The following is a 25,044-nucleotide window of genomic DNA, read 5'->3' as shown; positions in this document are numbered from 1 at the left end:
AAAAAATTAAGCCAGAAATTTTTTGTACATTTTATTGATGAAATTTTAAAAGCTAATCAACTTTTTTTAATTTAAGTAATTTACTAATGGACCAGACATTTCTTTTGTCTACTGAACGCATGAAAGAGTTTATAATTTTTTTTATCTTTTATTAATCCAACGATAAGTGGCAATTAAAATTTATGTTTTAAATAATTAATAAAAAAAGAAAAGTGACTGAAAATCGACATTTTTAAAACTCTATCGGCTGACAAAAAATTAAAACTTTAATGTCTTTATAATACGCAGCAATAAAAGTTTTGATTAAACTTGAGTTTTTTTTTTTATTTATAAACTTGATGTGAGGAAAAATAATTAACCGGCATTTTCACAAATCCTTTTATAAATAAATTATTATATACATACACTATAAATATATTATTCAATCTACATTACTTACGAGGTACTTGGCAGCCTTAGAACCCTCGGTCGCAAAAAATTGCCTCTAATTTACCATTTTTATTTTGTCCGCGATATTAAAAATTTATAAACTTTTATGCCTTTTTTTCCCGCGTACACGCTATACATTTTCACGTAGATTTAATTAAATAATATTAAAAAACCCCGTGGCATGCAATAAGAAAAGTCGGAAAAATTAAACCGCCTTCGACGTGTTCTAAATTCATCTGTCTTCTCGATGCTAAAACTTTTAATTTAATTCCGTTCTTTTATAATTTTATTTTCTTCTATTATTCGATTATAAAGATAAAAAAAAATCAATCAATAGAATAATCCATTCCATTATTCTTCGGCGGAAAAAATAAATTGAATCTACTTCTTTCTGCGTCTATCTACCCTCAGCCAAATGAAAATAAAAAGCAGTAATAGCAAAAAATAAAAAAAGGTACAAACCTTTCTTTAGTATGTCGACACTCTTCATCATCCTCTTCCTCAATATCGTGTAATCTGGGACTGAGCCGGTGCTGTGTGTTGCCGTCTTTGTTGCTGCAGTCCTCAGAATTATTGTGTTGGTCTTTAGAGTCTTTGGTTAAAGTAAAAGAACCGCCCTTGGCGACAGCCTCGACAGCAGCGTCGAGAGCCGCTAGATCGTCCAACTCTCCATTAAAGTCGTTGGAGCTGTTATTACTACCACTACGTTTGCAGGTACTCTTAATTACACTCGTGATGCTGCTCTTCTGGTTCTGTCTGCGTCTGTTGCTGTGGCAGACGATAATTGATGACTTGTTGGTTTTGGAACGTGAGTTGCTTTCGGTCCCAGACGGGGAACCGGGACTATTTCCCTCACTGGCACCGGTACCGGTACCACCGGAACCACCGGCACTGGAACCACAACCACCAGCAGAAGTAAGACCACCAGGAGCTCCTCGCCCGCCGCCGCCGGCGCACGGCAGGCAGCACGACCACGTGCCCCCCACTTCGATACCCTGACTAAAAGCAGCGTCAAAACATTAAGGATCCACCATGAAGAAGCCACCGTTTCCAGATTCTCCAATGACCACCAGCTCAATCCAGTCTTCTACTATTTATGAATACTTTTATTATCAATATCTCGGCCACTGGTTATCTCAACTTATCGGTGGGACCAATCCTGCCACCGTCATCATTACTACCACCATTAATATCAACATTATCACCGCCGACGACGTCTACGTCTCCAGCACGCTTTATCTTCACTCATTCATTACTCCTCTTGTTCATTATCATTATTATTTAATTTATCTATGTCAATTGAACACATCATTAAATGCTTTACCAAGCATGTCCATCAATTGTTTTATTAATATAAGTCACATTGTTTCACTTCCAACAATAACATTTATTTTCCCACACTTACGGAAAATATATATATGTCTTATTAAATAACCACCAGTTTAAATTTACATACCGACAATCACACAGTTACGACTGTCGACAGTTGATATACATTTTTACTCATCTATAAAATTATTATGTCTATACATATATATGTGCGTACGTACATCATATATGTACTTGTTTACGAGTCTGAAGGGTAAAATAATAAATAAACAGTAAATGAAAAAATGATAAAAGGACAAAATATGTAATTACTGAAATGTAGCTTTGCTCTAGAGTCATTAGCTCTGTTTGTTATTATGTTTAATAAATATAAATATATTTTTTCGTGTATACTCCGATCGAACTTGTATCCCTACTAACCCGTAGCCACCTAAAACCATTTGGCAAGCCCCTATTCGTTTATCACGAGCCCGCTCACACACTTGCACCCCCGCGAGCCCACGACTTTCATCCCCTGCCGCCTGACTATATTTCTCTTTAGATTTTCTCACCCTGCTTGTCCTCTTTCTAATCTTCACTCCAATATTATTATTATTATTATTATCCCTGTACACTACGTCTCTCTATTATTATTATTATAATAATAATCGTTATCACTATTATTATTTAACCGAGTTTTTCTAGCATAAACATGACCGTCCCCAGCACTTAGAGTCAACTTGCGCAATATATTTAATATTTTAATCCTAAGCAATCAAAATAAGATAGACTAGAAAGTAACTTTGCCATTTCCTCACTCTATCCCTCTCTTTCTGTCTCTCTATTTAAGTTGCTACTACTTGATCTCCATAAAATATTAAATGTGATGCTCTCGAGGTAACCTTGACTTGCGCTAAATCCCCAGAGCTAACACTTTTTAAATTTACCCGGGGAAAAATAAAATAAAATTAATAAATACGAGGCGACACTTAAATCTACTGAAATACATTCGACTTTCCGTCAGATTAAAATTATAAACAAACACCGGAAGCGAAACGATGTCAATTTCTATCAACATTCGCGATGGCAAAATTTCATTTTTAAATTTTAATTAATTGTATTTAAATAAATTTGTAACGACCGAAACTGGAATGACTGCCTGTTATTGAACTTTATTTTATTTTTAAAAATTGGATTTTTTTTTTTTAAGCCAATTGCAATAAACTAAACAAACCGCACCTCGAGGGATGTTATAGCACTCTGGAGACTAGTATATTCAGGTTGAGATACCAGTGGAAGATCTTTCGACGTCTCGTATCCGAACTAAAGGAAATGGAAAACCGGGAATAGAAGGTATTCGTGAGTGCTCCATGTACAATGGAGGTCACCGGTGACGAGACAGAGACAAAAAAAAATATTGAATAAATAAAATTTATCAAAAAAAAAAAAAAAAAAAAAATGATATGAAATTTTATTTGTAAAATTAAATTTAATAAAAAAACCCAAAAGGGCGCGTACCTCAACACCCAAAATAAATACAAACAAAAATATTGGGCCACGAGTGCCTGCAGGAGCTTTTGCGAGTCGTTATTCCAATAAAAAAAATAACAATTATTAAGGTAAAGACTAGTAACTAATGAGTAGTGTTATCGCGTGACGTCTCTGGTGTAAATGTACCAGACGATGACGACGGCCGAGAGCCGACTAACGGGGAGGGATCGTATCCATCGTAGCTATCCCGCTCTCGACTCGGAACTCGCACAGCACAGCCACGGGGCCGCCCTCTCCTGTCCTCCGCGTAGAGTCAGCCAGGCCGCTCCACACCGCTCTCTACACTACTTGCTCTTGTGCTCGCTCTACTCGCGGACGATCCTATCCGCGCACTACATACTACATACTACCCATACTACCCACACTACACACTATATACATCCACCAGACTAGGTACCGCGCGCTTGCGGGCCATCCAGTGACGTAGCATCCGGAAAAGCGTCAGATCTTCCGGGTACCGGCCAGGGCCACAACGCTTTTCAGCTTTTATACTTAACTCTATGCCATACTCTACTCTACTCTACTCTACTCTATACAATACAATGCACTGTAGACTGCACTATTATACTTAAACCTCTCTATTCTAATATCATTACACAGACTGGCCACTCAAACCATCGAGTCCTCAGTCCTCAGTCCTCAAACCGACAGCACATCCACATCAAACGGATTTTAAATTTAATAATACACAAATTACATCACAGACTGATAGATATATCAAAAATATATACATTTTTATGCTTCAGAAAATCACTTACAACAAACAATATATATATATATATATATATATATACAACATATTTCACTTCTATTCAATTCACGTGTCAACTAAACATAATAGAGAATGACACTATACATATGTTCCATCCACTCTATTCTCCATACATACATACATATATATATATATATATATATATATATATATATATATATATATATATATATATATTTATCACGTCATATAAATTTTCTACGGCGTATTATAACTATATTGCCGAACTTGTGTTCAACTGTCCGGAAAACTACCTCTGTATCACGTCAATGTAGCGAGAAAATTTACAAAAAAAAAATATGAATCATAATAATAATAAAGAAAAACCTTTTTCACCCTCTGGCGGCGTGCACGTATGCCTCAGGCTCAAGATAAAAGATATATAAATTTATACCAAACAATATTTACGTACGTTCGCAACGAGTTTTTACTGCTTATGCGTACCGTACGTTTGGTAGTTTTCGACACAACGCCAACGGCAACCCAACCAGAGTAAACTCAACATATATGTATATATTTCTAACCGAGACAAGAACGAGCTTTTAAACTCTGCGCTATCATGCCACTGTGCTATCACAATGGGATCAGAAAAAATTTATATTTAAATATGTAATAAAAAAAAAAATATATAAAAAGTTGTGAGTTAAGTGCATGCTCTTCTGGCATATCACTGGCTTACACTATATCACCGCGGATCTATCTGGAGAGCGACTTTATACGATGCACGTACAGTGCATATCACAATTTTATATTTATATAATATACATATATATATAATATGTATATCAAGTGTGACGCGGTGCGCTAGAAATAAACGTCAATTTTTCGGCGCCATAGTGATGATTAAAAATAATTAACCCGCAGTTTCTTGGAAAAATTATTATTTTTTTTTATTAATTATTGATTTACTCGGTCGAGGGGTTAATTATCTGTGTAATTTCCGGATTTGAGATATTCGGTCGTAGGAAATGCAGGGACAGGTGTGGGGAGAGACAGGGAGAGACAGGGATAGAGAAGAAAAAGTATAAGGAAAAACATAAAATGAAATAAATGAGATCGGATAACAAAGTTGATATTGAGAGTTCGGGTTGAAGCAGCTGCGAACAGAACAGACAGCTCAGATGCCACCACCAGGCCATCATCTCGGGGGGGTCGATATAGCTTGAACGCGTGCGCGTTTCGACATACTCGACCACACTCAAACACTATTATACTCCACTTTGTTTATATATCTATATATATTAATATAAATATAGTTATGTAGGTAACTAAATAGTGTACGCAGTGTGGGTGTAGGTGTGCGTATAACAAAGCCCACTTTATGTCGATTAATAATCGAGCACTAGAGACAAGCTTCATTAGCATTTCACGTCTGATGATATTGGCTCATTGCAAAATCACTGTAATACCAACTCTGTCCTTTAATACTCTAGCTGTTTATTTATGTCCTTGGGTTATATTTATAACTCATTTTATTATATTCCACGGCGATATATCACATCGATTTGCTTTAAAGCCTATTAAAGCTGACAAAAGTTCTTGTTACTGTTATTATTATCATTATTACTATTACTATTTTTATTTAATATCATTGTCGATTATTAAAAAAAAAAATTACTCGGAAATTCCTCACGACTTGTGGTTATGGGGTTTAAATTTAAGTTTTATAGATTTCTAATATATTTATTTGCGGTGCGTGGATTGAATGTAGATGGAGGATTTAAAATGTAGACAAGGGTTGCCGTCCTCGTGTTCGTTATTACGCAGGGATAGAATATTTCCGTCCTAGTTGGAGAAGAGTTGCGCGGACTAGCAAACCAACCTGCTTATGCTTAAGCTTCAGCTTGATATCAACGAGTGGGGTATTAAATAGATGTAGATAGTTAAAGAGGAGAAGAGTTATATATACATATATATGTAGATATATATGGTATCGGTTGCTGATGGGTATGGAAGATGGTGTATATAGCCAGCCCGAACAAACGCAACAGGCAGCCATACCAATCAATAATCTCACCCGAGAGTCATACTAATATTAAGTACATCATACATCTCTCACTCATATCACGATATATATATGTTACACACCCGAAAATCACATATTCATTAACAATATTAAAACACTGATTTATTACGAGGATACATTTAATTTCTACTAATTAATTAATCATTTGTATCACTTGTGATTTATTGACGAGCGATTGTTTCTAATTATAATTCATTATTCAATAATTATTGTGATCATATTATGTGTATGTATGTATATGTATATTTTACAAATAGTGCGCGGTCGAGGAAATTGGAGCGGCAAAATTTTCAACCAATTGTTGTATCAAATTCGATGAAAATTAATATTTTTTAGATTGTAATTAAAATGTATATTAGTTTCTATGGTAAATATATACGGTAGTATATGTATGTAATTTATTAATGTATTCATAAACACATTAATCGTGTACGTAATCCATTTACTATGTTTACCAACAATTATAATAAGTAATTAGCAATTGAAATATATTTAATTACTGATCAGTTATTAATTTAATTTATTGTCATATTAATTAATGCTTGCTCATAAATATTGTAAATAGTTTTTGGTACACAAAAAAATATTTTTGCCACAATAAATTTCTTAGGGCAAGTGAAAATTTTTCGCGAGAAAAAATAATTTTTTTTCTGTCTATTGATTACGATAAATAAAATGGATCACTCTTTAAAAGGCTGTGTTGTAATAAAATAAAATAATATTGCGGATGATACACATCCGGTTTAAAATGTCAACATGTATGAAGTCCAGCCATATTAAAGTGGTTTGTTATTATGAAACCAAGAGTAAATCTCTGTGTTATATTTTATACATACATATATATATATATATATATATATATATATATATATATATATATATATAATGACATACGGTGTATTGTAATGTAAATATAAAATATATATATATTTTTTTAAATGACAGTACGTGTACATGACCTAGTTCGCTATTTATTTTATTCTGTCATTTTTAATAAATAAATAAATGAATTAATTAAATTTAATAAATAAAAAGTCAATAAATATTTGCTGCATAATTAAATAACTGGATGATAAATAAAATCTATAAATAGTTTATAATGAGAAAATGTATTTTTAGTAAATTCAAATATGATGACGTAAATTTATTTGCAAAGAATAAACTCGCGGATTTTCTCGCGAGTGTTATAAATTTAAACTGTAGTGTTGATTACTGATAAACGGTAATAAAATGATTTTATATAATAATGATAGAGAAGAGTGCCGTGGATAAATGAGAAAACAAACTCTGCTGCAGAAGTTATGTATTTACTGTAAACAGTCTCTACTCTACCGGCCTAATATCGATTTCCATTTTAATAATAAATTTTCATGTTATTTTCTCGCCGGAGCCGACGTCGTTTCATAAAGTAAACAACCGCGTATGCATTTAACTTTTAAACTGCGGCAATAAAAATAATAAATTACGAGGCGGTAATTTTTAGAAAGGAATTATTTAAAGATGAAACGGAGCCCGAACTTAAAAGATTATTTTACTGGCGGTAAAAAAATAATTTTATAAATAGAATTTTAATGATAATTTAATCGTTTCTGTATTTTTGTGTCTGATGCGATGGGGAATTAGAATAAAAAAAATGCCGGTGATATTTTCCAAATGATCGGTAAAAAAAAGTCGATAGCGGGCGCAGTGCGGAGAAACGTTACGGGAATCAAAGTAAAGGCAAATGATGCTGGGTATAATAGTGTGAAATGTGAGTCCATCGAATCGAATAGATGCATAATGAACAATTGTTTCCTGAAAATTACTAGTCAACGCTACACAAATTGTCTAACCGAGCGTTAATTTACCTAGTGGTCATTTAACTTCTGTCCGATACCTGCAATACATCAGGGACAGAATATCAAAGAGTTTTGTTTCTTTATGCTCCAAATAATTACGTTTTGTCACCCATTTTATTACTTTTTTTTTAAATTCAAATATTTAATTAATTGTTCTATTGAACTATCGATTTTATAATTATTATTTTGTTTAATTAAATTATTAAGCGATCCGGGTAAAAATATTTGGCCGAAATCAAGTCAGAACTACAGAAGTTTATTCAAAGAGACCTAAATTTGGCCGAAAAATAGAGTCGGTTTATTTTCGGTTTTTTTTTTAAGCCTAATTATCGACCATTTTTCAGCCTCGTTAGTTTTTACCTTGTGTTTACTACCCTAGTAGAAGTAATCGAGATTTAACTCGATTTCAAACCCGTAACTGGCCAGCGATATCGAGTAAAAACTAGAAATCCCGCCAAGTATTTGAATTTTTGGCGTTATTTTGAGAAAGTTATACCTGGGCCTTTCTTCGGAAAATTTTCAGCTGAGAAAATTAATTATTATTTAGACTCAAAATTTTTTTATTCGGGGAGTGAGTAATAGAAAGCACTAGATCCTTATACCAGTCGTAATTAATTATTCAGCGAGTAATTTCACTGAGTTGTTGTTGTTATTATTATTATTATTGTGCATGTCAAGATTAAGAAAATAATAATTTATTTTCATGAAACATTTATCTTAATAGTGCCATCTAATAAATTACTCAAGCACTCGGATCTAAGTAATAAACAATATATAAATATATAAAAAGCGAAATAAAATATAGTATTTAATATTTTTCATTTTACGCAGATAAAAATAAATTTTAATTTTTGAGCAAGTTATGACGCGGTCATTTATAAGCTTAATTAGTTATAAGTTTACGCAATATAGCTAATTAAAGTGGAAGCCTCTGAACCCTTTTCCTGGCTCAATCCCTATCCCTGCGTTTCTCTTCGCTCGTACAATACTAATGAACAAATATTTTATATAAACCTACAAATGCACTCAATGTTTAATTAAATTTCCTCTCCTTAATGTTTAATAATAAACAATAGACTTTGTAACAATAAAATTTATCCGTAAGTAGGATTAATTTTATTTAATTACCTTAATATTTTTCCATCGCATTTATATAAATATAAAATGCCGCGATTAAAAGATAACGAAATTACGTAATTATTTTTTAAAATATTATATGAATCATTAACAACAAATAGATTTTATCGAATCACGCAATAGAAAAATAATTATAATTATATATAATAACAGAGTTAATTTTTTTGAAAGCAATAATACATTTTTTATAACTGCGGGCAATTATTGTTGTTTGTATTGATACGAATAAAAAAGAAGAAGACGATATTGACAATAAATAAAAATAATAGCAATAAGAGTCTTATTGGTCTGTTGAAATTAAAGTAGAGATTGACGTAAACAATCAATCTTAAAAGTTGATTTTCCAAGCATTTGGTTTTTATGAGCTCTCTTATTTTTTTTCCCTCTCGGTACTTGTCTACTAGGGGTTTAGTTCAGTTCTGTATGAGAAGATAAAAAAAAAGAAGAAAAAACCCGGTGTATTACCAAGAGACTTGCGGCCCGAAGGCATAGAGATCTAATCAACAGTTAAACTTATTTTCACATCCCTCAAAGATCGTGCGAGGAATAGACATTGACAGACGGGTCAATACTTGGACAGGACTTTTCTGCTGAGTCGAGCTGAGCAGAGCCTGGCGCTTTCTATAACACACGTTAGTTTATGTATGAATAGTTATATATATTTATGTATATGTATATGTGTGGAGTAGGAAAGTAATGTAGAGTAAGATGTACACATTGGAGTTTCAATGTAGTGTGTATGTGTGCTGTAAGTACGTAGTCATGCACTTAGTGCTGCCGGTGAGGTTATTACCCGGTAAAAGATCTCGTGCGGGTGCTGACCGGGCGCGGAAGTCCCGCACTATTTTACAATTTCACCTGCAACATGCTATAGACTCTACACTATTTGTACATTACTGCAGGTATTTTATAGTGCTCGCAATAATTCTCTTTGTTATCAACTTCTTCTACTGCTTACGATATTATAAATATTTAATATCAAATAAATATGTATTTTTTTTTTTTATAAATATTTTCCCCGCTTTATTTTAATTAAACAAACTTTTTTTATTATCTTACTTTTTAGGTAACACAAAAAGTTTCGTGAAAACCCTTTTATGAAAATTATAATGAAAATGCTTTTCTCATCATTTGTATGGAAATCCTAAAAAAAAAAAAAACTTTTAATAAATTGCTTTTATAAAAATTTTTTACTGAAATATTCAATCTCATATTTTATTATAAATATTTTTTATAAAAATTTACAATTAATTAATTTATGTGTTTATAATCCGCGGAAAAATATTTCATAACTTACATTAATATCATTATTTAGTTACGACCCGTATAAAAAACTTGTAAAAAAAATTTAATAAAATACTAAATTAAATTATTTTTATAAAAACTCTTAAAGTTTTAAATCCACATATAAAAATTCCCCAAGTCCAGGTATAAAATATTTATAAAAATAAAAAAAATTTCTAATAAACACTAAAAATTTATCTAAACTTTGCTTACAATATATATAAACATTTCCCCGGTGATTCAAGTGATAATATTTTTCTAAGGCTCTTTATGATAATGTTTTCCTAAAGTCTCTCAAGATAATATTTTCCTATACTTGGATAAAAAAAGGCCATTTCACTAAACTTTAAAACAATTTTTTTCAAACATTCATAAAAAAAGGACAAAAAAAAAGAAATAGGTAGAGTTTCCATGAATATTTAACGCAAATTGTGTTTCTGGACGAGTGCTCTTTTAATCTCAGTCAACCCTGAGAATTATCCGTCTCTAATGACGACTTAAATCTGACGGATAATAATAATTAAATACAAACCTAAATAATTTATTCTCGCGACAGAGCTTATCTCAAAGCAGAGCTTATCAGTATCTATATATATAATATATAACATTATACAATATTGGGTTATATAATCTCACCTTCTACATCTACTAGGCGCAGCTGGCCAACTTCTTCTCGTTCTCAAAATAATGGGCTGGGGTGGCCGAGTACTTGCGTGACTAAGCACAGGTGCCGATGCCGGTCCATGATGACGTTTACCCCAAAGATGTCCATGATGAGCAAAACCTCCCCCAGCTCCAGATCCACTACCACCGCCACTACAATCACCGACCCAATTTGTCCCGGTGTTTCTATTGCCTCCAGCAACATAAACATCCGCGGGATGTGGTCCGCTCTCACTACACGCGCGACGTGACAGCATTTCGCACTTGCTCGTGTATTTCATTATTTTCCTTTCTCTCCTCTCTCACCCCAACCTACTTTTCCTATATTTTATTTTATCATAAAAAGTTTAACGGCTCCGCTTTTCCCTCTGATTCCCAACCCGACTCTTCTAAGCTCCCCACGTATTAAAACCAGACACCAGCAATAATGCATCCATAAGTAATTTCCCACTATAAATTCAAATATTTAATATTTACAATCAATAGGGACCGAATAAATTCCAATATTTGCTTTAAAACTTTAAAAAAAAAATAAATAAATAAACCCTCTAACGCTACTCCACATCACAAATATACAGTCAATTAATTTAACGAAAGTTTTTCAAATAATAAACTATCGATTTATTTGCAGGACTGCACTCTTGAATGTTCAGTTTAACGAAAACTAACAGTACCTCTTACTTATAATTTGTCTAGTCTTACTCATGTTAACTCAAAAAAAGTTTTAACATCTTGCAAACTAAAAGCTGCCCTTAATTAATAATCTGTCAAGAGCAGGTATCACAAATCAGTAAACATAAACAACCGTTGAATTTATAATACCTCAGACATTAAACACTATTAGTCTGAAACACGCTATTATATTATTCAAATCTAAAATTACAGCTACAACTATAACTACAATTGCAACTGTAAATTCAATTCATACTATAACAGCATAAACTTGTACTACTGCCGTTGCTAAAGAGCTTTATGTCACGATAAACTTTACACTGAATCACAATCGATATTAATTTCACATAATGGAATAACCGAAAATGCGCATTACTTATTTAATACTCCATAGATGACATAAATATTATAGTTTATAATCCTAAAAATAACTACAGATGCCGATTAAATATTTATTAATTTATTCCATCACTGGTTTTCCAGTTTTTCAGTTCCGTTATTCAAAAAAAAAAAAAAATAAACAAATAAATTTACTGAGTAAACTTATGTACGACGTATATAAAGTAACCGGTGGATTTGCCACACGTGCATCTAGTGCAAGACAACTGCTGTCTGACCACTATCGTACTGAAATCACGCGTCCGTACGTTAAACCGTGAAAGCTAAACTCAGAATGTTGTGGTTACCGCGCCAACGCCAGTACACTTGACTACTACCAAAGTGTTTAGTATAGTTTGTAATATATACAGTAGTATAGCACTGAATATAAAGTTTATTCCGCCAAAAACGGTGTGCAGTCGTAGCAGAGTCTGTCGCAAGCTCGACTAAGCTTTGAATTAAAACCTCGGCCTAGGGGTTGAATCTCTTGGTAACAAACTCGGGGAATCCTGCATGCCCTAGTCTACCCTACAGCGAACTACCCTACCCTACTACCATATACTCTTAAGCATACCGACCACTTACCTTCACCCTCTGGGGCTTTAAGCTCTACTTTACCAACAGCCTGGACCGGCAGCGGCATTGCCGGCTACCGTTGGCAGAAAACCCAGCCGGTAGTTTTTAAAAAAATACCGGGAGATGTTTTAATTTATTTAAATTTAAAAACTCACCTGTGGGCCGGCCACTCGCCGTCGGTGGTGCTCGTCGGGGCTGATGTGCTTTTGTGGGGGACCAGTCTGGGCCCGATCTTCAGAGTCATGGGCCTTCTTCTGCGTAAGTTGTAGTCTGAAATAAAATAAATGTGATAATTGGATATGATTTGTATTGATAGAGCGGATAAATGGAGGAAAGTTTTCAAGTTTGTTTAGCAGGGAACCCGGTGATTCTTAAGAGCTCAATGATAATAAAGTAATAAAATAAAGAACTCACCATGGGCGGAACAAAGGGAGTTACGCCCTTGGAACACGTTGGGGGATAAATATTGAGGAGAGCTAATGGGAGTCAACGGATTTCCTTGGCTCGATATCATCGAGGTCGGGGTTGGAAGTCGCCAGGGAGCCATGTCTTTTTTATTTTTCCCTCTGTCCACTTCACTAGTTTCCTTTGTAGCGGTACTAGTTGTTGTATCCTTCATCATGTCTTTACCATCCGAGAGCAGCACTTCGTTTTTTTTATCATCAGTCACGTGTAATTGGATTGGCTGTCAAAATATGTCAACAAACAAACGAGCTTTGCATTATTGCTATTTTCAAATATTACTAAAAAATTACTATTTATTGATTATTATTTTTTATTATCCAAACTAATTCACTACTCCAGTTTACACAACAAAATACCAGTACTCTATTGAAACAAAATCTAATACTTGCAAGTCTATTCGCTTCAACAAGAAACCGACTAAATAAAACAATAAATTAATAGAAAAATTTTTTCTTTTACTAGAGCACTCAGAACTAAAACCCTACCGTTAATTACTTCCCAAAACATTTCCATTAGATTCAAACTGATGAATTAATTAAAACTTTGACAATATCCAAAAGTTATCAGCAGTCTCTCCCTCTCGCTGCTCATTACCCATAAGCATCTAGACTTTTCCAGCGGATAAAATAACAAATTAAATAAAATCCAATGAAAAATCTTAATTTACCTTTTGTAAATTACTTTTTAAACTAACCGACATTTAAAGACTGCTCAAGATTCCGCTTAACTTTGTCGCTTATTTACGGACTCATCAGTTTTTTGATGCCATTATTAATATTCTTTTTTTTTTTGAGTTTACCTGTTGACATTTTAATGTCACGCAAAGTCTGAAAATAACTCAACATAATTCGCCATCGACTTGGATACAAGAACGCCCGCAGTACATAGTAATAATAAGTACATATATGTATTATATAACAATATATATGTATATGTATGCACATAATATGCAATTACTAACAATATAATAAACTTAACTTACATTCTGAACAGAGTATGGAGTTCTGCCTATCATCAAAAAGTCCCATGCCCATGCGACTATTTGCGCGCAAATTTGCATTGACGTCACAGAGTATCGTTTTGTCACTATTTAAATTAATTAATAATTAAATAACCCCCTATTTATTTATAAATACCAGCTCTTTTATCCCCAGAGCCACAATTGCAACTTACAGCCGAGCCGCACTTCACTTTCTCACTACTCTCCATAGAAATAAAATCATCGGAGCTCAATGCAAACAACCGAACCCATGTACTTTTGTATTAAAAAACTCCCTAGGGTATTTTTCACTCCATGCACCGGCTATATCAATATGAAAAAAAAAAATTAAACCGATACTTTATTATTATATTTTCCCTGGTACGTCAGCACTACTGTCAATATTTCATTATTTTCCTTTTATGACGTCCATCAAGTCCAGATAATTTAATAATAATAAAAAGCATACCATCTACTTATTCCCCTTTTTACGCTTCACTCTATTTTAAAACTATCACTGCAAATATTTGCATAGATATCAGCAACTTGTTGATTCGAATCCGACGACCGCTTCGGAGTCAATTTTTAACGAGACTGACTTTTTTATATTTATCAACAAATATATCCAACAATAATAACAATAATCAAGACAATTTACTGTTGAAACAATAGCCTTTGTCCACAGTTATTTTAATTAAAAGTATAATTAAAAAAAGTAATTAGAGGAATTGAAACTGGAGGCTTTTAAATGACACCGAGATTTAGTCCGATTCCACCCTAATTTTGGAGTACTTACTAATAGAGTGATACTTTACGGATACATATGTATATATATATATGTATATATATTTATATATGTATGTATGTTTAGAGAAAGAGTATGAAAATTGAATGTAAGAAAGTAAAGACACGCACGTACGAGAGACCAAGCGATACTGAAAGCTCAAAGCTGAAACTGACAGCGTGTCCTATAACAGCCAATGGGTGACGCGTGACCTTGTGTCGTGCGAATTCCACCGTTCGGTAAATCGAAAAAAAATAATAATGTAATTATGGGTGTAGTAAAAAATACGTCTGTCCTTTCCTTCGTCATCCGTTATCCTTTATCCTTCATCCATCAACCTGAAATGTCCAACATAAAAAAATAATATCAGTACCGGCTATACAGGAATTAATAATAATAGTAATGGCAAAAAAAATATCCAATATCCAACAGCTTGTCGTACTTGAATAGTCTTGAAGAGTTTTTTTCTTTTTTTTTTCTTTCCCTTTCAATGTATATACATACAAAGTATGCAAGTAAAGTAACGAGACAGGGAGTGTAAAAAATGATACGTTTTTTTGTTCTGCGCCTACGCGGGATCTCAGCACGAGCTGTCGGGAAACATAAGACTCGGATCCGATTGGTTGATTCACGCATTATGGGGATGATCATTTTTTTTATTGAGGATAAAAAAAAAATCAGCTAATTTGTTGATCGTCTCCTCTTTCTTTTTTACGACCGAGTAGTAAATTACCTGTAATGGAAGTTTATTTTTACTTGTTCCTCTCTACGGTTTTTAAATTGAAAATTTTATCTACTTTGCTTAGCAATAAAAATTTATTTTGTTATTTTTCAAATATATATTCAAATTACTTTTAGAATTTTATTGAAATTGATATTTACCGTGACATTTTACCCTTTATTTTAATTATCGGTTAATTAGTGATGATCAACGCGTCATTACACGCCATGTTCTTTTTTTTACTTTTTTTAAATTATTTTTTCCCGCCAGGTGGCGCCCTCGGGCCGGTCATGGCCGGAGACTAAAAAAAATGCATTTTCACCTGTTAAATAATTGTGTACAGTGTCATTAATTAATTGTTTAATGGTTTTATCCACCGTAGAGCTGTAAAGTAATTAACAAATTGGTAATTAATAATAATAATTATGAGTGAGAATATAGCAGACATCGAACAAATTTAAAATTATAAATAAATAGAGTAAATAATTTTTAAAAAATGCACTTATTAATTTTTAAATATTATTTTATTTATTTATAATTTTAAATTTGTCTGATGTCTGCTACATTCATACTCATGAATAATGAAATGTTTCGAGTGCAAGATTTAATTTTTTTAACTTTTAGGTTTAATATGTCGTGATCAGGTGTTACTAATTTTGAATGCTGAATAATTTAACGGTTAATAGAAATAATAATAATAATTATAAATAAATATTTTTGCAAAAAGAAAAATACTGATAGCAAGAGGTGAGTGATAGAGAGAACTATGAGTGACTTGATAGATTTAACCAGCCCTGAGGACAAAAAAATACGTGGTCCAAAGCTGACGTCACCACTGATCCCTTTGCCAGGTGACAAGGATGAGAAGCCATGCGAATCACAGGTTGTAAGGAACCCGATAATAAATTTAGAAGCTTGTGGAAACCTGGATGACAATCCATTTGATTCGGAGTTGAGAAAAACGAATGAGTTTGTAAGCAAATCCCAAGACCCGTTCGAGGTTGTCTGGAAAAAGTCTATGAACACAACCGGGGAATCTAGATCATTGTGCAAATCAACTGGTGATCAGTCAGGTAAATCCAAACGTCATGCAGACGCTCTGAAGATGAACAAGACGTCAGACGGTTTGTTTGTCACTCCATCAGTGAGTCTAACCCATAAAAATTTTAGCAAATCTAAAAATCCATTGGTATCTATACGACCACCTAGTCCAGATTATCATGAGCTGTCGATACTGGATCAGTCGTATTTAAATGACAGTTTTCTGCTGGATTGCTCGGTGACGGGAAGACCGAGCACTGATAGATACTTGAAGCGCTTAGCTGGTGATTTAGGAGTCTCGAGTCCTAAAGTTAATTTATCTCAGTCAATTCTCAATCAGTCGACGCTCAATGACAGCCTGTCGGGATCCAGTGGCGATGACACTGCGATAAAGTCGATAGTTGCTCAGCGTCTGGCTTCTTGCATTCAGCAAGGGATCAGAGAAGCTGAAGAAGCTGTTCTAAAAACCAGTAATGACAGCTACCACAAGCTACGCCGGTCTCTGTCTCAAGGCTGTCAGCTCTCCCCGCATTACCTCAGCCCCAAAGCTGCTAGATCACAATCTACGGCTGGCAGCAGGATCAACACAAGTCTGCTGTCGTCTAAAAATTCACTGCTCGAAGATCCACTGAACAACGGATTCTTGCAGTCATCCTACAACACAATATCAGACTTGTCTTCCATCAGAAAGTTGAGCTCCGCGTCTGGTATAACCGGCAGCTCGTCTGCCTACACAAACAACACAATAAACTGCGCGTTCATCAACAGCGCATCGTTATCAGACACTGAGCAAATGAAAAGATCAATCAATTCCCGTCTTTCCTCTTCGTTTGCTGAAATTTCCGACCTGAAAGCTAAACTTAATCTGCTTAAAGCAAAGTCCTCATTAGGGTCCTTGGAAAAAGCCGGAAGTTCTCTAACTACTGATCCAGAAAATTTTGTTATTGATCATAATATTACTTCAGACTCTGTATTTACTGTTAGTATTTTATTTTATTTTATAATTTGAATTTTTGTAATTTTTATTAATAACATATTTAATTGCAGGATGAAGAATTGAAAAAGCGGGATGATGATAAATCATTAGCGACACTTGAACGAATGCTTGCTAAATCACAGGAGTGTGAGTATTTATTTAATTAATTATTTTTCCATATGGTTTATTGACTGATAAGTAAATTATTAAATTACAGCGAGCGGTAGCATTGAATTGCCCTCGAGAATTCCCAGTGATACGGAAGTATTAACAGACAGCGAAATAAAAGTTGTAAACTTGATTGAGCTGTCGTCAGACACATCTAATAGCACGGGTTTAAATTCTGCTGATAAATTACAGTCTCAATCTTCATCGCAATTACTTGGGAAGAGTAATGATGGCAACAGTACTGTCGACGTGGTACGTGAGTTGGAAAAAGAATTGATCGCAGCTGAGAATAAACCAGCCGCTGCGACCTTGCTGATGGATCTTAAAAAATTGATAAAAGCTGAAAATAATTATCAGGCTATTGAATTACTTAAAAATTTGGAGAAAATGCTGGGCGTAAAGTGTCAGAGTAACGTCGATTTATTGGAAATTTGCATGGCCAGAAGTACAAGTTCGTCTGCAAGTAAAGATAATGAAATAAAAATTAATGATGCTGGTAATTCTGATACCTCAAATATAAATAATAATTCAAAGTCACCTCAGGATTTTAAAACTAAAACTCCAAATGACAGTATCAATAAACTAATAGCAGGTATCCAAACATCACTGGAAAAATTGATATCGGAAAATGTTGGCGAGCCTAAAATAGTATTAGAAAAACTTAACAAAGTATTTAGCAGCGTTGTGTCTAATGAAAATGAAGAAAAATCAAAATTAACTTCACCAGTTAAAACAGCACGTGTTTACCCGATGAATAATCCGGGATTAAGTCGCTCGGTGTCATCCATTACACGCAGGAGTGTTGACAGTCCAAGTAAAAAATATGGCGGATTAAAAAGAGTAACGTCGACGACACAGATACCTGAGGGCTCAAGTCCCCGTAGATCTAGCTCAGCCGGGCGCAAAGTTCGCGTCGACAGTCCTAAGAAAGAAATAAAGAGCCGTTTGTCGTCATCATTTGGTCACCGGGTGGCTGGTTCGCGCGCTGATCAAGTCCCGAAAGATGATGCTCCAGTTAAAATAAAACCTGTTCCAGTACTCAGCAAAACCAAACTCCGTAGCAAGAAGCCGGAGTCCGAGACCACGAAGGGTCCAATGAAAGCGGTGATTCCCCTGGGTAATATGCATCGACGTGCTTCGCTGGGGAAACGCGTCGCTCCGCTGATTACTCCCGCGACACCTCCACGTGCTCGTGCTTCCATTGGGAAAACCAGCACTCCAAATTCTGAAGAACCGGCTTTTAATTGTCTGCAGAAACCTCCGAAGACTAAACCTCTCGCGGCCTCGACTCCAGAAGGCAGCAATAAAAATACTCGCTCCAGTCTGCCGGTTGCTAAGAGTCCTAAGCCATCGTGGAATATTTCTCCAGTTACTCCGAACGCTCCTAGGACAGCAACAAGTCCTCGTCCCACACCCAGGACTAATCCTCGCCCTCAATTTAATAAAAATAATTCCTGCGAACGGTAATAAATATTTATTTTATTTAAAACTACATGATTTATTTATTTGTTTTATTTTTTGACTCGTAGGTCACAAGTTAAAATGGCTGTTTCATCACCGAGGACTCCCAAGTCATCTCCGAGAGTAACGGAGAGTACTAAAGAATCTCAAAAATCACGAGCGAGCTTATCATCGAAGCACTCAATCAGTAAACTTTCTACTCGTCGTTCAGAACCAATTCGAGGCGATTTATCAAAAAGCGAAGGCTCGAAAAAATTAATACCCGAAGCTCTGAAGGAGAGCAACAGTCCAGTTGCTAAAGTCAAGCCTGTTAATTTAGTAAGTTTACAAAATAATTATCTGGCCGAGTGATTACTGTTAATTCATGTTAATAATAACTATAATTTTATTTATAGGCTTCCAAGTTCGTTTTGCGTCGAAGCGGAAGTTTCAAGCTACCGGAAAAAGAAAATAAATTTTACAAATAAGCCTATAAAAGTATTTTTGTATTTAAGAAAAAAAGTATTACGTCTACTTAATTGTTTAAATAAAATTTTGATAATTTTTTAATTTACTTAATAAAGAAATTGTTATTTTTTTTTTTTTTTTTTAATAGAATGCATTTTTTGGACGGGTGTGAATGTAGCAGACAGACAAATTTATAATTATAAATAAGTGGAGTAAGTAGTTAAAGAATTAATATTTTTAAAAATGCACTTGTCAATTTAAAAATTTTTTAAGCGCGCATTTTTTTTAAATTTTTAAAATTAATTATTTACATTATTTATTAATAATTTTAAATTTGACGTCTGCTACATTCACACTAATTTATTTGGCGGGGAATAAAATTCAAAAAGATCAGCTGTTCACCCACAGAAAGAGACGCGTTGTGCGCGCGTTCAATACACAATTATGCGCAATGTAATTAGCAAGCGCATGCGCACCGATATCTGACAGTAGCGCCACTCTCGTCATTCACAAAACCTCAGCGGCAGTTTTCCGAACTATTTCCATTTGCGGTCGGGTAAGATCTTCGCGGCGGGTTACAGTCATACTTTGCGTTGCAGTACAACATCAAGTACCCACTTATTTTAATAGTAAATTTAATAAAAGTCGACGTTTCTTAATCACCAGATCAACATCCAGACAATCATCAAGTCTCATGCAGTAACTAAAGTCACCAACTTGCCAGCATTTGTGTAAAATATAATTTATTAGACTGTTACTCATCGAGTGTCCAAGTTGGACGTTTAGTACACGAGAAAACATAAAACAGAGAGAGAAAGAAACCGCGCCCGGAGCGCCTACATCGCAAAAGCTTTACTAGCGCACGTGTGATTATTCAAGATTATCGATCATACACAAACGTCACTCGCAATATTATTTAAAAAGTAACTAGGTAAGCATACCCTTAATATTCTATAACCCCAACCCAACTTCCGCTACTCCATTTGGTTCCGACAGATAAAAACCAGTGCGTGCTGATTCTCATATCGTAAACTCCGGCGTGGCCAGAAGCGCACTAGTAAATTCATTAAAATAAAAACAAAAAAAAACTACTCACACGCGCATAAGTACCGCAACTCTGCACTCTGTATCTCCATCTCCATCTGCAATAAAAAATAATCAAAAAAATAAAAGTTAAAAAAAAAAAATCAACTCGTTAGTCAGCGACCGGGCACGCGCTTATCGACATTTTTAACTCAAGGGTAGTTTTACTCATATTTATTGCATATAACTATTTTATCATAATTATTATCATTACACCTAATAATATATAAATATATATACATATACATGTACATTTACATTTACAAGTACTAGTAGTGTAATTAAATTTTTTAAAGTTGTAAATTGTGCATGTGCATCTACGCGCACCCGGACCCGCTTCTACACATTTATATGTATATATATATTAAATATATTGAAGTGTTGGCGTGTAAAGTTGGCGCTGGTGCTCATACTCACGCTCACAAATTTTATTCAGTTAGCAATTCGCTCTTGACGACACAAGACATTTTGTGAACCAGCCACCGCTTCCTGATTTACTGCATTGCACTTTTAATTGTGTAGTCTAGTATGTAATATATACATATATAATATATATACATATAAGTACTTATATGTAAGACGGCAGTGAGCGCGCAGTTTTTACTTCAGATCCTTTTAGTCCTGAGAAAATTTTATTAGACGCGTATACGCCCTAGTACACTAGGTCGCTCCACGTGTAATTGTTGATATATTTATTACAAACATTATTGTAATTTATGTAAGTTTACACTTTACTTTGTTTGTTTTATTTTATTTATTTATTTACGAAGATAGTATTTTAAAAGTTAATATTTATTTTATTTATTTTCGCGCTAACGTTTTTTATTTTTTTAAATTTTATACTTATTTTAAAATTAAATGTAACAAACGGTGTCTCAGTTTCGATTTGGTCATTTACTCGCGTAGCCTTGACGTTTTTCTATAAATATTTTTTTTTTTTTTATAAAAAAAAATTAATAATTGTTATTAATTTTTTAATTTTTAGCGCATTATTTTTATTTCATTTAAATAAAACATATATACATTTTTTTAAATTTAGTCAGCACTAATTAATAAAATATAAATTAATTTTCTTTAACAGAATAGAAAAAAAAATACCTAATTGAGAAAATAAACCGGCGAGTAAAACACCGATGAAGAAACGGCGACATCTTTATACCCGCGATTGATACTAAATTTTAAAAATAAATATATATAATAACACTAGTATATATAATAAGAATAATAGTAAGCGAGAGAATTTAAATAAATAATATTTATAAAATAAATAATTAAAAAGAATAAGAATAAGGAAAAAACAAAAAGAAAAATAAATATAATATGCAGCAGCACAGAGTTGATGCACAAATACTTTACGAAGAGCAAATTTTGGAAGCTATTGATCAGTTAAGACGACGAAAAGCGCGACCGGATGCTGATCGCATATGCAATTACTTGCTGAGAAAATTTTGTGTCGACGCACGGGACACCATCGCCGACTTGCACCGTCTGATAGAAGCTGAGAAGGTCATCCAGGTGGACTACAAAGGCAACACCTCGTACCGCAATGCGTCCAAGTGGTCGAGACTCCAGCTGTACAAAAACCGCCCCGAGGGATTTGTGAAGGACAAACTGAACTCCGCCGTGGTCGCCGGTGCGGTCGCCGAGCTGGTAATCGAGGAGCCGGACTACCTGGACCAAGGAGTCCCAGCACTAAGACTGGTCGAGCAGCTCCTAGACGGCATCTCCAACCCGACCTCCCGAAAGATGGTCGAGGACTTCCTCAACAAGGAAGTAGCCAACGGCAACATAATCAGGTCAGCAAATGGCAATTACTCGCTAGTCGCCACCAGTGACACCAGCAACACAACATTGAACTCGACTATTTCTTCATCATCCACTCCGTCGACGCCCTCGCCAAAGTCTAATAATTTCCACCATAATTTGGAGAATGAAATCATGATTACTTGCGCCAGCAAACGGTACGCACGTGACAGTACCAATGGTATTCCCTCAGACAGTAATACTAATTCTAATTGTAATGTCAGTGCCAGTGTCAATGCTAATGACTCAACAATAACTTCCGCAGAAGTGTTTAATTATGATAATAACAGTTTATTGATTACTGATTCACGGTCGAGTACACCGAAAATAAACAGCCCGCGACCTACTGTTGGTAGCAACAACATTAATTCCACTGGTAATAACAACGGTAATGGAATTGTTACAAGCAAACGTGATCAGCAATGTTTTGAAGTGGCAGTTGCTGTGAAGGAACCGAATTCTCCAGAAGAATCAGTGACTAAGGATGACCTGGTACTGCGGTGCGAAGACAGCAATCCAATGTCGATACCAATTATTACACAGAAAAGAGAACCTAAACATGATTTGGTTAATACTTCTAACCTTAAACGCACGTCTAAGTCGGAACGTAAGCAACGTTTGATGGTTAGAGCTGATGATTCCATGGATATTGAGATTAAGTTTGATGAAATAAAGTATGAGAGGACGGAGAACAAGTTTTGCAATGATAGCAAAGTTGATAAGCTGAAGGAGAAGGAAAAAGAAAAAGAAAAGGAAAAAGAGAAAGAAAAGGAAAAAGAGAAAGAGAAGGAAAAGGAGAAAGAAAAAGACAAGGATAAGGATGACAACGGTGCCTTGAGTGAAGAGAAAGAGGACGAGGAAGCTGAGGCTGAAAGAAGTTCTGCTAATCCTTCGCCGACTTTGTCTAATTCTGTTGGGGGATTCCGCAGCGCGAGACGGAAGGTAATTTATTTTTAAATGAATAAAGAAGTAAATGTTTGTTTATTTGTTGGGGTAATGAGAGATTTTTTAATTTTTTAGAGAGCCAAGAAAGTCTTTGACCCATCGGACAACAACGTGGTGAAGCGTAAGCGAGGAAGACAGTCGGCTACAAGTATAAAAGCAACTTTGCAAGCTACCACCCAGGATTCACAGGATTCAACTTCTGCTAAGTCGAATGCCAAAGAAACTCCTGGTAGAAAGTGCAGTCTCTGTTACAAAGACAAGTCTGAAAGTCTCGTTCCTTGTCGTGATTGTACTGTCAGAGGTAATTTATTTTAAATCCGACAATATTACCAAAAGTTAATTTTCAATAATTGTTCTAGTAATTATTATTTATTGATTAATTAATTAAAATTTTTATTTATTTTCCAGCACATCCTAGTTGCATTTATTCTCCCGATGACCTGGTACTTAAATCCGGTAGCAGTTGGCAGTGCGAACGCTGCAAAAGTTGTACAGTCTGTTGCGAAACGTCTGACGTCGTAAGTATATGATCAATAATTAATAACTCATCTAACAAAAATCAATAAGTAAATAATCAAATAATAAAATAATTACAGGGACCTCTGATAACATGCCACTCATGTGACGACGCGTACCATCACTCGTGTCACACCCCGCGAGTCACCAAGTCAAATTCCAAATGGCAGTGCTGCGAGTGCAACCAGAAGCACCATTCCGGCAAGCAGACAGCCAATGCCCCAGTACCAGTATCTGCACCAGCTTCCTTACCAGCGTCAACACCAACCCCAGCTCCAGGTCCAGTTATCATCACCATCGCCTCAACAACAGCAGCTCCAATCCCAGCGCCCACCGCAGCACCCAGATCAGAATCTCCCCCGCAAACTCCGATTTTACCTCCAGTATTGAGTCCACAGGTATCACCATCTAGAGAGTCTTTGGATCACACAGAAGATGAAACAACACCACGTGATTCTGTTATTGATCCAAATATACCAGATGCTTCTGATTGGACTTCCGAACAAGTTTATCAGTATTTCGCTCGTCTTTTTCCAAAAGAAGCTGAAGTTTTTCGTGTTCAGGTAATTTTTTTTCTCCTTCATTTAAATTTTATCAAACCAGTACCCAGTCTTTCCTTATCCAATCCTTGATATATAATTTTTTTTAGCCAACAAGAATAATTATTAATAAAATTTAAAATTCCACTTGAGTCATCAGTTTTATTTAAATTACAGGACATTGACGGCCACTCCTTACTACTAATGAAAAGATCCGACGTATTGATCGGACTAGATCTTCTTCTGGGACCAGCTCTCAAGATCTACCGTCACGTTTTAAAATTACAATTGCGTCGTGACGAGACACGTTTCTATTGGTTGTAACGACAATTTGTCACCTGGTCGTTTTAAAAATTTCGCTCAACAATAATTAATATCATTATCATTATTATTGTTAATTTTAAAACTAAGTCTTAATAATTAATTGCAAAACCTTTTTTATGCATCATCCGTTTGTATATAATCGTTACTTTAATCAAAAT

At 34.6% G+C, this 25,044-nt stretch overlaps 4 protein-coding genes and 1 long non-coding RNA gene across 8 annotated transcripts; 2 read left to right on the top strand and 3 right to left on the bottom strand.

Moving 5' to 3' along the window:
- Nucleotides 1-240: 240 nt before the first annotated feature.
- On the bottom strand, nucleotides 241-11,289 carry LOC103580167 (loricrin). The gene is made up of 3 exons (XM_053740924.1): nucleotides 10,982-11,289; nucleotides 892-1,428; nucleotides 241-247 (listed from the first exon to the last, which is right to left on the bottom strand). The coding sequence occupies exons 1-3, from the start codon at nucleotides 11,287-11,289 to the stop codon at nucleotides 241-243; spliced, it is 852 nt and encodes a 283-aa protein (XP_053596899.1).
- Nucleotides 11,290-11,397: 108 nt separating this feature from the next.
- LOC103580168 (uncharacterized) lies at nucleotides 11,398-14,273 on the bottom strand. Its single transcript, XM_008561837.1, has 4 exons — nucleotides 14,082-14,273; nucleotides 13,049-13,319; nucleotides 12,790-12,904; nucleotides 11,398-11,458 (listed from the first exon to the last, which is right to left on the bottom strand). The coding sequence occupies exons 1-4, from the start codon at nucleotides 14,157-14,159 to the stop codon at nucleotides 11,398-11,400; spliced, it is 525 nt and encodes a 174-aa protein (XP_008560059.1). The 5' UTR covers nucleotides 14,160-14,273.
- A 1,590-nt stretch (nucleotides 14,274-15,863) lies between these two features.
- Nucleotides 15,864-19,732, top strand: LOC103580032 (nucleolar protein dao-5). 2 transcript variants are annotated; one of them, XM_008561637.1, is made up of 6 exons: nucleotides 15,864-15,974; nucleotides 16,208-17,603; nucleotides 17,672-17,747; nucleotides 17,818-19,231; nucleotides 19,298-19,547; nucleotides 19,625-19,732. In XM_008561637.1, the coding sequence occupies exons 2-6, from the start codon at nucleotides 16,350-16,352 to the stop codon at nucleotides 19,694-19,696; spliced, it is 3,066 nt and encodes a 1,021-aa protein (XP_008559859.1). In that variant the 5' UTR covers nucleotides 15,864-15,974; nucleotides 16,208-16,349; the 3' UTR covers nucleotides 19,697-19,732. The 2 variants fall into 2 exon arrangements, with proteins under 2 accessions (XP_008559859.1, XP_008559858.1); XM_008561636.1 differs by having other exon boundaries at nucleotides 15,864-15,989.
- Nucleotides 19,143-21,258, bottom strand: LOC128667803 (uncharacterized). Its single transcript, XR_008403762.1, has 3 exons — nucleotides 21,177-21,258; nucleotides 20,773-20,818; nucleotides 19,143-19,222 (listed from the first exon to the last, which is right to left on the bottom strand). It is a non-coding gene; the product is annotated as an uncharacterized LOC128667803 (long non-coding RNA).
- Nucleotides 20,228-25,016, top strand: LOC103580030 (general transcriptional corepressor trfA). 3 transcript variants are annotated; one of them, XM_053739429.1, is made up of 6 exons: nucleotides 20,228-20,607; nucleotides 21,841-23,504; nucleotides 23,583-23,808; nucleotides 23,916-24,025; nucleotides 24,104-24,586; nucleotides 24,740-25,016. In XM_053739429.1, exons 2-6 carry the CDS (start codon nucleotides 22,080-22,082, stop codon nucleotides 24,884-24,886), a joined length of 2,391 nt encoding a protein of 796 aa, XP_053595404.1. In that variant the 5' UTR covers nucleotides 20,228-20,607; nucleotides 21,841-22,079; the 3' UTR covers nucleotides 24,887-25,016. The 3 variants fall into 3 exon arrangements, with proteins under 3 accessions (XP_053595404.1, XP_008559857.1, XP_053595408.1); XM_008561635.3 differs by lacking the exon at nucleotides 20,228-20,607 and adding an exon at nucleotides 21,215-21,477; XM_053739433.1 differs by lacking the exon at nucleotides 20,228-20,607 and adding an exon at nucleotides 21,228-21,285.
- The last annotated feature ends 28 nt before the right edge of the window (nucleotides 25,017-25,044 follow it).

The sequence above is a fragment of the Microplitis demolitor genome, chromosome 1 (assembly GCF_026212275.2).
Source record: "Microplitis demolitor isolate Queensland-Clemson2020A chromosome 1, iyMicDemo2.1a, whole genome shotgun sequence".
NCBI lineage: Eukaryota > Metazoa > Arthropoda > Insecta > Hymenoptera > Braconidae > Microplitis > Microplitis demolitor.
This window is presented reverse-complemented; position numbering and strand designations above follow the sequence as displayed.